The 14,438-nt window shown below is 39.0% G+C and overlaps 1 protein-coding gene across 3 annotated transcripts in view; it reads left to right on the forward strand.

The window, feature by feature from the left end:
• tbc1d22a (TBC1 domain family, member 22a) overlaps window positions 1-14,438 on the forward strand; it is a 365,228-nt gene that overhangs the window by 175,316 nt on the left and 175,474 nt on the right. For all 3 annotated transcript variants that reach the window (XM_072562565.1, XM_072562566.1, XM_072562567.1), the window contains one exon: window positions 8,386-8,492. In XM_072562565.1, the coding sequence (XP_072418666.1) occupies window positions 8,386-8,492 (107 nt within the window). The remainder of the gene's footprint in view (window positions 1-8,385; window positions 8,493-14,438) is intronic.

The following is a 14,438-nucleotide window of genomic DNA, read 5'->3' on the forward strand; positions in this document are numbered from 1 at the left end:
GAAGGCTACACAACTCTATCCTCTACAATGTAGCATGGATCGACCTATCTACAAAACCCAAAAAAGACAATGACCTTGAGGAATATAAATGAACCACATTGTCTGTCCCATTAGCAAAGTGTCCAGATTCTCATCTGGGCACTCAACTGGATTGAGGCAAATCATAAGATAGAATTATTGGTGAAAGAGACTGAAAGAGGGATTATCAAACATAATCAAATCAAACCATATTATATTGGTCGTGGTCTTTTTTGGATTCCAGTGCATTTAGACAAACTCATTTGACAAATCAGCCTATTGTGTTCTCCACAGAACAAGCCCAAAAACCAAAATGCTGAAAGAAAAATAAGCTGAGTGAATTCTTTCCTCTTCCTCTCTCACTGATGCTCTGTTTCTCTCCATGTCTCTCTCTCTGCTTCTAAGATATTGAATGCTGTCAGCTGATTATGACTGAATGAGGTGTCATGGGAAGTTTTCTGAAACAGATCAACCCATGCCAACAGTCTGTAGAAGACCAGATAAATCATCCCCCTGCATTTTTAAATTACCTCAACGCTAGAAGCATCAGTTCCTCCAAGGGAATGTAACAAGATTGCTGAAGCCGACCAAGTCACCAACTCGCACAAACTGTATACCCTGTTTAATTTTATTGGACTCTAAATGGTTTAAGCTATCCTGTGTCACTCCAGTTGATTTGAGAATATGTGTAAACTTTGTGTATATGTGTCTGAAGGGTGCAGTGCTTGGTTCTGGATGTAGGTTTGCTTGCTGAGCTGGAAGGTTCGTTTGAAAATGAACCTTCTAGCTCAGTAAACAAACCTACATTCTGAACCTCAACATGAGCTACAAACCTTCTCAAAACTTGCTAACTGAGCTTAGTATTTTACTTATCCAGATTAAGCACAATATGAACTATCTTAGCTTCTTCTGTTTAAACTCAAGAAAACTAGTCTGAATGTAACTTGCATGATCACAGTGCATAAGCAGTTTGCCACTCACTGTATTGGCAAATATATGCTTAACTCAGAACCTGTTGGAGAATGTTTTTTTATGAAATGTTAAATTGCAAAAAGAATCAAACCACTCTCTTAATACACAATGAGGACTAGATTAGCAAATACAAATATGGATCCATTACAGACAGACGAGAATTTATAATTAGATATGAATAAGTTGCAGAGGAGCGATATAATATGTTATAAGGCACAAGAAGTCATCTTGAAATAATTAAGATCCCTTTTGAGAATGTGAATCTGGAAGAAATTATCATCATCAAAGCAGTAGTATTGCAGAAACTGATGGGATTGAAAGTTAACAAATGTCTTTCGCCCTAAAGTATTGCAAAATATGTGTAGAGATACTGGGTGCATAATAAATTGCACACTCGAATTGTATGAAAAAGGTCAAATTGTATCTGTGTCCAAATACTTTTTGTTGAGAGTAACCTACTAGTGCCAGAATATTTAATGAGGCCCACCATCTAAAATGTGTTTGACATTTTTGATGAAGCACAACTTTAAGTCTTATGACACAAACTTTATTTCCTTTGAGAATAACTTCATATCTTAATGGTAATGTGTAATCTATATTCGTACATAACTATATTACCATTACAATGCATTTTCTATTGTTACCACATTGAATGTAGTCATTGTGAGTTTTGAAAGCTTTTCTGAATTGAAAATTGGCTGGAATATCTGACATGTAGTTCAGTCGTAGACAGAACACTTTGCTCGAGGTAAAGTACAGTTGATAAACTGTAATCACTTACACAGATTTCTGTACATTGTTCAGTGCCACTAGTGGCTGTGTGTCCACTTGGAGAGCTTTATTCAGTGTGTCTGTAAGAGAGCGAGCCTTCCACAGGCCCATTAGGCACACAGTACAAATCAAGGCAGGGGATAACAGCCTTTTAATAGCAGCAGCCTAACTGTTAAATGGAGTGGAGAAAATAAAATCAACATCATTTGGATTGGTGTTGGATCATGTAGTGAAACCTTTGTGCTGCTGCTGTGATTTGTCTTGCTGACAGAGGCCCTTAATCACTCAGATTGTACTTGCACTGTCAGCATTCTTGTGTTCAGTAACGAAGTCTCCTGACCTAACGTTTTAAGTTTTCTAATGATACATTGCCTGCACAGAATGAGAGTTTGTGTTTGTCATCAAAAATCTAGGTTTTAAAAAATGATTTTGAAATATTGGGTTAAATCTTTTGGTTATTAAGATTTTCCCATATCTTAAAACAAATTAAGTAACAACTCAGTCTGCATGAATGCAACACCAAAACTATCGAAATAGCTTCACAAAGATAGGGGTTTTTCTTTGCCATCCTAATATTTTGTTACAGCTAACCCATGGGTTATTAAATCAATAATTGCATACAAAACCATTTTCTCATCCATCACAAATATTTTTATCTTATGCTCCTCACTTTTATAGATTGGATTAATAAAACTTATTTTTCACAAGGAGCAAGAAGTTTCAAATTCAAAGATAATGCAAGGTTGGATCCACTGCTGACCGTCATTCCCACACTTGAAGAACATAAGATATTGGAGGAGGAAGGCCCCATTGAGTGTGATCATGGCTCATCTATGGTCTGAACTTGACTTCCTGCTCGATCCTGAAGTTCTTCGGTTTCCTTGAAGTCCAAAAATGTTTCAATTTTAGCTTTGAATATTCATTGACTGAGCCGCCATAGCCCTCTTGGGAAAGAATTTCAAGGATTCATAACCCTCTGAAAAAAGAAATTTATCCTGACCTTAATTCTTAATATATGCATATGTGAAATAAGAGCAATAAGAGTAGTCCATTCAGTCTTTTGGGTGCAGTCTGCATTTAACAAAATGATGGCTGATGTGAAGCTTGAAAGGATTCAGAAAAGATTTACAAGGATGTTGCCAGAGTTGGAAGATTTGAGCTATAGGGAGAGGCTGAACAGGCTGGGGCTGCTTTCCCGGGAGCGTGGGAGGTTGAGGGGTGACCTTTTAGAGGTTTACAAAATAATGAGGGGCATGGATAGGGTAAATAGACAAAGTATTTTCCCTGGGGTTGGGGTGTTCAGACTAGAGGGTATAGGTTTAGGGTGAGAGGGGAAAGATATAAAAGAGACCTACGGGGCTACATTTTCAGACAGGGTGGTACGTGTATGGAATGAGCTGCCAGCGGAAGTGGTGGAGGCTGGTACAATTGCAACATTTAAGCAGCATTTGGAAGGGTTTGGAGGGATATAGGCCAGGTGCTGGCAGGTGTGACTAGATTTGGTTGGGAAATCTGGTCGGCATGGACGGGTTGGACCAGAGGGTCTGTTTCCATTTTGTACATCTCTATGACTTATTCCACTTAATTCCTTAATTCCACTGTCCTGCCTGCCTCCATAAACATTTACTCCTTTATCAATCAGAAATCTGTCCAAGTGCTTTATTCTGAAATTGAAACCCCCTAGTTTCAGGCAGGGCCTTCGGCCATGGCAAACAGTATCTCCCCTGAGGAGACTTGTTAATATTTTATGTGGTGCAATGAGATCACCTCTTGTGCTTCTAAACCCCTGGATGGTATGCATGTTATGGTCTCAATGTTCCTTCAAAAATGTATTGCCTCACATTTTCTGCATTAAACTTAATTTCCTTTGTCTCCCACCAGTAAGTCTGTGTCCACTTAAATTGTATTACTGTCTTTTATTTTACTGTTACTATCCTTCCAAGTTTTGTGTATCTACAAAATTTATCTTCACCCCTGTGGCCCAAGTCTAATGTGTATCAAAAACAGCAAGGGTCCTAATACTGAATTACGTAGATATCTAGCTCTAATCTGAAAAATAGCCATTCATCAGCACTCTATTTGTTTCTGGTTGCCAAATTTGTATCCATGCTGCTACTACCAGTTTTATCCCATGGGGTTTAATTTTGCTAACAAACCTATTATGTAGTTGTTTATCAAATATCTTTTTAAAGTCTGTAAGCCAACTGCTGCCCTCATGAAAATAACAACCAAGTTAATCAAGTATGATTTCTCCTTGACGAATCCATTCTAGCTTTAAATTATTCAGTTCTGTTTGTCTAAGTACCAGTAATTTTCTCCCTTTTTCTATTTTTAAAAAGCTTTCCCACTGTTGACGTCAAACCGACTGACTGTTAATTGCCAAATTTATCCTCTATTTCTTTTGAACAGTGGTTTAATATTTGTAATCATTCAACCCTTTGATTCCTTATAAATACAGGAATCAATGATAATGTCCAGTACCTCCACAGTTTCTACCTTGTATCATACGCAACCCGAGGTGAATGACATCCAAATCAACTTTTACTTGCCCTGGTAATTTCTTAGCAATCAGACTACCCAAACAACAACCAGTCTTGGATGAGCAGAACACTTCTCCAAAGGTGTCTTGTGAAACCGGAAGTCATTCTCTTCAGCCCTGGCCACAATTGCTGTACACTAGCTTATATGTCTGTGTGTGTGTGTGTGTGTCTCTGTCTCTCCCCCTCTCTCTCTTCCCCTCTCTCTCTTCCTTCCTCTCTCTCTCTCTCTCTCTCTCTCTCTCCCCCCTCTCTCTCCCCCCCTCTCTCTCTCTCCCCCTCTGTCTCTCTCTCCCCCTCTGTCTCTCTCTCCCCCTCTGTCTCTCTCTCTCTCTGTCTCTCTCTTTCTCTCTGTCTCTGTCTCTCTAACTTCAGACACAATATATCTCTTTATGTCATAACTGGCATTACATTTTGTTAATTGATCATCTCTTTGCTTGGTGACCTACATTGGCCCCTTATAGAGTAAAACCTTAATTAAATGGTTTCTTATTAAATCTCTCCATAGCTTTATCCGATTGGCCATCTTTACTTCAGCTGCTGAGGCACTAAGGCCTAGAATTCCCTCCTGAAATCCCTCTGCCTCTCTACCTCTAACTGCATCACTCCAACACACTTCTCAAAACCTATATTTTGACCAAACACTGAAAACATATGAATTTAGTTTGGTGTCAAATTCTGTTTTATGTTGCTGTGAAGCACCCTGGGATATTGTCCTTATAACTATGTAGTTTTATAGCTTGAAGAAAACTGCTGTACACAACCAATATAATTACTGTCACAAGATTGATAGTAGATACCTAAAATACTGCTGTGATCCAGATGGTAGTTTGGTACGTTTAAAAATACGTCAGTTATGCATATTAACATGTTGTTCAATTTGCAGTGCTGTTGACATGAGGTTTAGAAGTGCCTGTTGCATAAGGTTTTAAGCATGTTTATCTCTCATTCAGGGAATCTCTTATTCAAGGAACAATTGAGGTACACAGGGGATTACATGATCATATTCCAAAGATCTCAGCAATGCAAGAGTTACTAGGGACTGTGCAGCATTTGATTTATCTTCCTACTACATTTTAGTTTGCTTCCTCAACAACTATTCACTCATATCTTTGAGGCTATTTACATGTTTTTCAACAATACGCTGTAAAAGGTCAAGCCAAAGCTTCACTTTACATTTTAGGATTTGGGCTTTGGATTGGTTTGTATCAATGTAACTGCAAATCTAGTTGATTTCTTTTCAAGCATCGCTATGATAGTTAACAGGGACTTCAGAAAGTGTAGAAGAGCAGCAAAAATGAAAGTGCATGGTATTGAGCATAGCTGTGTGAAATAAGTTGCAAGTAGTGAGGAAATATGAGGCACAGAGTAAGGATCAGGAAAATGTGGCTGGTAGCTTTCTCTACAATTGAAATAGGATATATGCTTATGTTAATTAGTTGCGCGACAATTGAAATGGACAATTGGAATCATGCTAAGCTGTGTTGATGGAGCTAGCATTTTACAGAAGATTTTAGACTGAACTTGTAAAAGCTTTGATGTTCAATATGGGGATGCATGTATTTAAGAAACTCAAATCTGAATTTTTTCTTTTAACAGCGCGCGACAAGTGCATAGTGAATGTGCACACATTGCTCGTTAAAAACCCTAGTGTGCAGCTCCGAAAATTAATCAGAAAGGTGCACTCAGTTCTCAGAGTTAGGACTATAAAGGTAAGGAACTGATGATATGCCCATTGAACAGCGACCTGATGAGACGCTTTTTGGACTATTGGGATCAATTTTGACCAGCAGTCGTCAAGAAAGATATCATGACCTTGAAGGGGGGAATACACAACATTTTGAGGATTTCTGCAACCAAGATAGAATCTTTGATACAAGTGCTCTTGACACCATCTAGCAATGCGCGATCTTTCACCGCCTCAGAACTCCTCTAACTGGCTGTTAGGTCGAGAAAGGCATTCAACAACTGAGAACAATGCCTCAGCCCCAGTAGACTCCCTACTGAAGTCCTAAAATGTGGTGGAGAGGCTCTCAACCCAAATCCAGTTCCTCATTGCCCTTGTCCGGAAGAAAGAGAATGCCAGGAATAAGGCACTCTAATTGTGACTATCTTTAACAAAGGAGATAGGTACAACTCTGAAACCTTAGGGAGATCTCCCTACTGTCCACCACAGGAAAAGTCATCCTGAGAATCCTCCTCAAGTGCTACTTACCAGTAGCTGAAAAACACTGCCTCAAGTCTCTCAGCAGCTTCTGCCCATCAAGACGTGAATGATTTTCAGTGTACTCCAAGAAAATTGCAGGGAACAACACCAACCTCTGTACATGGTTTCACAAAGATTCTGTTTATCTTGAGGGATTGTGAATATCCTCCTCAAACTCGGCTGCCCACAAAAGCTTGTCATGATTCTCTGCCTGAGTCACTCCACCCCATCTCCGCTAAGTGCCTTGCTAGAGCGCAACTAATCTACGGGATGAGAAGGAAACTGTTTAACCTTTGCCTCCAGGCCAGAACCAAGACCATCCCAAGTTTTGTCATCAATCTGCAGCATGAGGACGACTTCTGCGTATGCATACTCTAAGCGGTTGAGCTACAAGCGAATCATTGTTATCAACAGCAGCATCCTTTCCCAGGCTGATATTCCCAGCATTGAGGTACTCATCACACGTGACTAGCTGCGACGGGCGGGCCACATTGTCCACATGCCTGACCTAAGACCCTAAACAAGAAGTCCTCAATGACAATCACTAGGAGGGCAGAGGAAATGCAAAAATGGGACCCTGCAAATGTCCCGAAATAAATGCAACATCTCCACTGACAACATTGGAATTACTTGGCTTTGAATGCACAAATTGGAAAATAAAAGCATCCGCAAAAGTTCCCATCAGTTTGAATCTCATGGAGAAGAGCATGTGGAGGGCAAGAATGGGTAGATTCCAGAATGTCCCATCTATCTGCCTCAGCAAGCACTGTGGCAACGTCTGTGGCACAAGGATTGGATCACACAGCCACCTGAGCACTCTTTCCCCGCCATGTCCCCAACCATCACCAGCACCAATAATGTACAAACAAGTCATCCTCAACCCTGAAGGACTGCTGAAGAAGATTTTGTTTAATTAATTTTGTTCTTTGATTAAAATGCATCAATGACCTTGTGTAACTAAGTTCAATGACTCATCACCACAGCAACCAAATTACAAATATAATTCATATAGTTTTTCAAACTAGGTTTCACTCGAAGTTCAGCCTTATCCAATATTGCCATCATCTGGATTCATAACAGTACTTTTGCTACCGTTACAGGAAACATGGATTGCATTCTCCTAAAGTTTAGAATGTGGTTAAGCGGTCTAATTGAGGTGTAACATTATAAAGAGTTTGAAAGGACAAATACCACTGGTGGTGGCATCCAGTTCAAAAGAATATACTAAAACCAGTACTGACATGTGACATTTTTGAATGTTTATTAATATAACATACATTAATAGCCACTCACTGAAGATGAGAAATCCTGAGCAGCAAGAATATTTTACTTTTTGTTTACCCATTGTATTCTCATTCATCTTGTCTCTGGATAATCAAACTTAGTGCAGGTGCGTATACAGTAGATGAGCCAGATTTAGGAGATGCTCCAAATCAGTGTATTGATATTTAATGGTCTAGTGTTTCAGTATGAAGCTGAGCAATTTTATTTCACAACTGTGCTTAAGGGTTATGGCAAAGACTTTTGAGATCCTTTCTCTTGATTAAAGGGACAATAGCTGTTGAAGCCATCTGCATCTAAACTGCAAAACATGGCCGTTTGCTGCTTTTTCTTGCCAGTTTATTTGTTCACAGGATGTGGGCATCATCAGCTAAACCAGCATGTGTTATCCTTCCCCAAATTGCATTTGAGTAGCTTGTCGTGTTACAGTTAACTGCATTACTTGAATTAAGTAATTTTTAATTATTTGAATGGAATGCTTTTTTAGCGACTGCACCTTGAGGTGGATGCTTTAATTTTCGGACGCATTGTGAAACATAAAAGGCATGCAGTGCTCCTATAATTTACGTTCTTAATAACTTTTTTTAAATCCACTTGCAGAAGGAGAGGTGGAAAATTTTGATGTTTCCAGTCTGCCTGATGAAGTGCTGCAAAACATTGAAGCTGATAGTTTCTGGTGCATGAGCAAATTACTTGATGGCATTCAGGTAAATTGATTCTTTGTATGCTGTACTTATAGGAGAAATCTGATTAATATACTGCTGATATCTGATTAATAATATATAAATGTCGTGGAGATGACAGGAAATGTGCAAAAATTGACAAGTCCTAGCACCTTACATTCATTTGCCACATGGTAATGAGGAGTATGATATGTTTGGTTTTCTGTGTAGAAATTCATGTTACTTTTATTAGAATACTGAAACAGACTCGTCACCTCTCTCTGCACCTTTGAGAATGTTTGAAATATTTTTCAGAAGCACTGTTCAAAAAGTATCTATGAACTTAATTGATTGAGATTATGACTATGCTTAATCTTAACCAAGCCTACATGCATTTATGCTTTGAAGGCAAATGAATTTGCAGTATGTAGAAGTTGAGTGTAGCTATTCAAGGTATCAAGAGAATCACTTTTGCAGTTATATTTGTTTCTGAGAATTTTGACTCCAGAAATTTAATCCTGCATTTCAATAATTTTTAGAAAGAACGTAGGAGCAGGGAATATACAATTGGGCAAAAGCTGTCTGTTTCTGCCCACATTACTGATGCTAGTTTCGGGCTAGTTCAGTTGTTTGCTACATAGTGTCCCCTTACGAATTATTAAGTTTTCTTTTTGTAAGAATCTACCAATTCACCTGTGTTCCATGTTCTGCCAATGCAGGAAATTGCCCATGTAGGCTAAAGTTCCTGGACTGGGAGGAAGGGTGTGGAACGCCTTGCCTGTAACAGTAGTAGACTCACCTTTCAGGGCATTTAAATAGTCATTGGGTAAACATATGGATGATAATGGAATAGCGTAGGTTAGATGGGCTTCAGATTGGTTTCAAAGGTGGGCGCAACATTGAGGGCCAAAGGGCTTTTACTGCACTGCAGTATTCTATGTTCTAAGAGTTCCTGTGGCTGTCACAAGCTATCCAGAAACTTAACCGGATTGTCTCTTAAGCGCACTTTCATATATATATATCGTTTGAATTAAGACTTGCGTAACAATCTATGATTGATAACTTGTTTGTATTGCATGTGTATGCTACTTCTGATTATCATTGGAAAATATCTAAATTCTGATTCAATCAACCTACTCCAAGATATTAGTACACAAGTCGAGAGCAGGTGGGACTCAAACCCAATGTTTAAGGTTGTTGCCGAGAAGTGAGCTGACGACTTGGGGAATAGCACTTAATATTTTGACTTATTAGCCAAAGAAGATCTTTGCTGGATCAGATTTCAAACAAAGATTCCACCTGGCTTTCTATGGTAGATTAAAGTAACAGTTACACTAAAAATGGTCCTACAGATTTGTTTACCCAACTTTCTCTCCATTTCCTGACTTTTTGAATTCCTTGAATTTTGTCCTCAATTTTGTGTTTCTCAATCATCCCACCAATTTGGGTTGCAACTCTAAACTGCAACCTTGTAGAAATCTGAGAAGTAAATGGGAAATTCAGAATCAGCATTAAAAACCCTTAATACCCCCAAGTTTCTTTCTCGCTTTCATTTTGGTTGTTGCATTAAATTCAACTGTATTTTGCACCATTTTTATTTATGTACAGGAGGCTGGATATCAAGTATGTAGTATTAGATTTTACTTTGATCAAGAAAGTATTCTCATTTCATTTGCAAATTGTTTATTTTTCTCTACAGTAAAATGTTAAATAATTACCATCTAATGACGTTTCATGTTAGCTAGCTAAATAAGCAGTGAAATTAGCAAATAAAGCTCATTGTATTTTGGTCTATTCTCTTCTATTTGATGAGTATATCTTTGAGATAATTTTTCTAGTTTGTCAGCATGCTGATTACTTCATATTTGTTGCATTGTGGCTGACAGTCCTCTAGCTGTATCACTTGAGTGATTTTCCCTAGGTCTTGTTTGTGATGCTACTAAATTTGTGAAAAACACATCACAATAGTTGAGCTGTGATTTAGAGGTTCTCTTGTCCTATTTCTCCCTTTCCCTAGACCCTACTCCCTTATAAAATGTCCAGGAAGACTTGAAGCTCAAGTCAGTGACCAAATCTGTTCACATTTGATTGCTGAATTATCAGTTGTTTCTACATGTAGATTTTATTTGTGGCAAATTAATAGCATACTCCTGTTTCAGTCATCAGATCCCAGGTTCAAATACAAAAGTCAAGGATGATGGACGGAAGACAGTCAGTTGGGGAATATTGCCCTGTCAGAGATGCTGTGTTGTGAAGTTCAGTCAGGTGGATGTAAAAGATCTGAATATGCTATTTTGAAGATGAACACATGTTATCCACAGTTTACTGCTCAGTTTATCCCCTGATCAACATCACAAATAAATCAGATTATTGTCAGTTTGCTGTTTGTGGGAGTTTTCTGAGCCCATAATGTTTCCCATGTTGCAAGTAGTTATTTTGACATGTAGTTCATTGGCTGTGAAGTAATTTGTGATTTCCAGTGGTTAGAACCATAAAAAAATGACAGCACAGAAAGGAGGCAGTTTGGTCCATCATTTCTGTATTCAAAGTAAATTAACTGCCCATCTTAATACCACTTAGCAGCACCTGGTTCACAGCCTTAAAGGTTATGAAGTTTTAGTTGCAGTTATAGGTTCCTTTTAATGAGTTGAGGGTTTCTGCCTCAGTCACCAAACTGGGCAGTGAATTCTTAATACCCACCATCATTTGTGCGAAACAGTTTTTGCTTAAATTTTCTCTAATCCTTCGACCAATCATCATAAATATGTGCCTTCTGCTAATAGACCACTCCATGAAGGGAAGCAGATTTTCCTTCTCTACTCTATCCAAACCCCTTGTTATTTTATACACCTCAATTAAGTCACTGCTCAGTATCCTCTGTTCCAAGGAAAACAATCCTAGCCTATCCAATTTTTCCTCATGCCTTTAGTTTTCAAGCCCTGACAACATGTTAGTAAATCTCCTGTGTACAATCTCTTGAGCAATTATGTCCTTTCTGTAATGTGGTTTTGAACAGGAATATATGAATACACATTTTCTTTTACAAATACCTACATACCCTCTTATTGTAGTTAATGTAATGTATTCACAATTTGGTTCTGAATAGAAAGAATACTTGTCTTAAAGGAACATTGATGGCTTGGCTGCTATCCATCAGGCAATCCATGCATTTAAATTTTCTGTGATTGACAGCTTCATTTAATTAAAATTAAAACTTCCGTAGTTTCAGTCAGTGCAAGAGAGAGAAATGGCTTCACCAGGCAAAAGTAGTTGCTTTAACTGTTTTGGTTCATGGGACAGCAAATGATTTTTGTCTCGTACAGTGTTGTAGAGCATCTAGCTTGAATAATATCTTCTCCAACTGTATTTATATTATGCATAGAGTCATATAGCACGGAAATAGACCCTTTGGTCCAACCAGTCCATGCTGACCATAATCCCAAACTAAACTCGTCCCACCTACCTGTTCTTGGCCCCTACCCCTCCCCTTATCCAAATATCTTTTAAACATTATAATTTTAGTCGCTTTGACCACTTTCTCAAAGTTCATCCCACACACGAACCACCCTCTGTGTAAAGACATTTAAATCTCTCTCATTTCACCTTCGAAATGTGCCCCCTAATCTTGAAATCCTCCATCCAAGGAAAAAGACAACTGCCATTAACTCTTACCTATATTCATTATTATTTTATAAAATTGTATCGGGTTGCCTCTCAACCTCCTACCTCCAGTGAAAAAGGTCCCAGCCGTTGTTTATAACTCAAACCTTCCATACTCAGCAACATCCTGGTAAACCTCCTCTGAATCCTCTCCAGCTTAATATTGCGTGCAGTTCTGGTCTCCCTCCTACTGGAAGGATGTTGTAAAACTTCAAAGGGTTCAGAAAAGATTTACAAGGATGTTGCCAAGGTTTTGAGCTATGGGCTGAGGCTGTTTTCCCTGGAGCTTCGGAGGCTGAGGGATAACCTTATAGAGGCTTATAAAATCATGAGGAGCATGGATAGGATAAACAGACCAAGTGGTGGTGGGAGGGGGGGGAGGGAAATGGTGGTGGTGGGACCCAGAGCTAGAAGCCATAGGTTTAGACTGAGAAGGGAAAAATTGTCAAGGTACCTAAGGGGCAAAGTTTTCACATAGAGGGTGGTGCATGTATAGGATGAGCTGCCAGAATAAGTGGTGGAGGCTGGTACAATTACAGTCTGGGTGGGTGTATGAATAGGAAGGTTTTAGAGGGGTATGAGTTGACTGTGTGGTGCTGGAAAAGCACAGCAGGTCAGGCAGCATCAATGGAGGAGGAGAATCAATGTTTCGGGCAAGACCCCTTCATCAGGGCAGCCCTTCCTGATGACGGGCTCTTGCCTGAAACATTGATTCTCCTGCTCCCTGGATGCTGCCTGACCTGCTGTGCTTTTCCAGCACTATATACTCGACTCTGATCTCCAGCATCTGCAGTCCCCACTTTCTCCTTAGAGGATATGGGCCGTGTGCTGGCAAATGGGACTAGATTGTTTAGGATATCTGTTTGGAGTGGGCAAGTTGGACCGAAGAGTCTGTTTCTGTGCTCTACATCTCTATGACTCTCATACCCTTCCTATAACTGGGTGACCTGAACTGGAAGCAGTATTCCAGAAGAGACCTCCCCAATATCTTGTACAACCTCAACAATGTCTTTACAACATTAACAGACTTCCCCACACTCAAAAGACTGAGCAATGAAGGCATGCCAAATGCCTTCCTAACCATCCTGCCTATATGTGATGCAAACTTTAAAGAATCATGTATCTGAATCCCTAGGTCCCTCTTTCTATACTGCCCAAGGCTCTATTTTTAATTGTATAAGCCCTGCCCTTGTTTGTTATTCAAAAGTGTGATACCTCTTTGGAATTGAGGTATTTAACCAGATTGAACGCCATCTGCCACTTTTCAGCCTATTGACTCATTTTTTCAAGATCCCTTTGTAATCTTAGAAAACCTTCTTCACTGTCTACTATTCCACCAACGTTGGTGTCATCTGTAACTAACTAACCATGTCTTCCATATTCTCGTCCAAATCATTAATGTAAATGACAAACCAGAGGACCCAGAACTGATCCCTGTGGAACACCGCTAGTCACAGGCCTTAAGTTCGAAAAACAATCCTCGATTACCACTCTGTCTGCTGCCATTAGGCTAATTGTCTATCCAATTGGCAAGCTCACCCTGAATCATATATGACCTACCTTTGCGAGGTCTACCATTTGGAACCTTGTCGAGGGCTCTACTAAAGTCCTTTTGAACAACATCTACTGCTCTGCCCTCAACATTCTTGTTGCTAACTTCCTCAAAAAACTCAATTAAGTTTTGTGAGACATGATTTTCTTCACACAAAACCATGCTCACAATCCCGAATCAATTTTTGCCTCTTTAAATGTCCATAAATCCTATCTTTTAAAATAATCTCCAACAATTTACTTGCAACCAAAGTCCAATTCACAGGTGTATGGTTCCCAGTTTCTCCTTACAACTTCTCTTAACCAAAGGTACAATATTAGCCAACCTTCAGTCATCAGGCATCTCAACCATAGTTATAAATAATGCAAATATATCTGCACAGGGTTTTGCAATTTCCTCCTTTCCTTGCCTTAGGTGGAGTATAATAAAGACACACAACTTAACACTGCAATAATGAATGCATTTTATGGCAGGGTGAAAGTATTTTTTTCCACAGTTCTTCGACAGAAAATGTGTCTGAGATAGTCAGTACTTTTAGTGAATACGTGTATAATTTCAATCAGGTATGTTTGGTTCAGTTGTCATAATACAGAAAAGTTAAAAGTGAACAAAACATTTTAATTCTATCTAAATTTTAATGGCAGCTTGTTCATGGTTTAAGTCGGTTGCTGGCATGTATGAAAACAGTTTTTGAAAGGTAAATTATGTCTGAATAATGGAAGAAATGTTACCTAAAAAAGGCAAGCAAGTGAGGACTTCTCATGAAAAGAAACTGCAGT

Source organism: Chiloscyllium punctatum, chromosome 44, assembly GCF_047496795.1.
Source record: "Chiloscyllium punctatum isolate Juve2018m chromosome 44, sChiPun1.3, whole genome shotgun sequence".
Classification (NCBI taxonomy): Eukaryota; Metazoa; Chordata; class Chondrichthyes; order Orectolobiformes; family Hemiscylliidae; genus Chiloscyllium; species Chiloscyllium punctatum.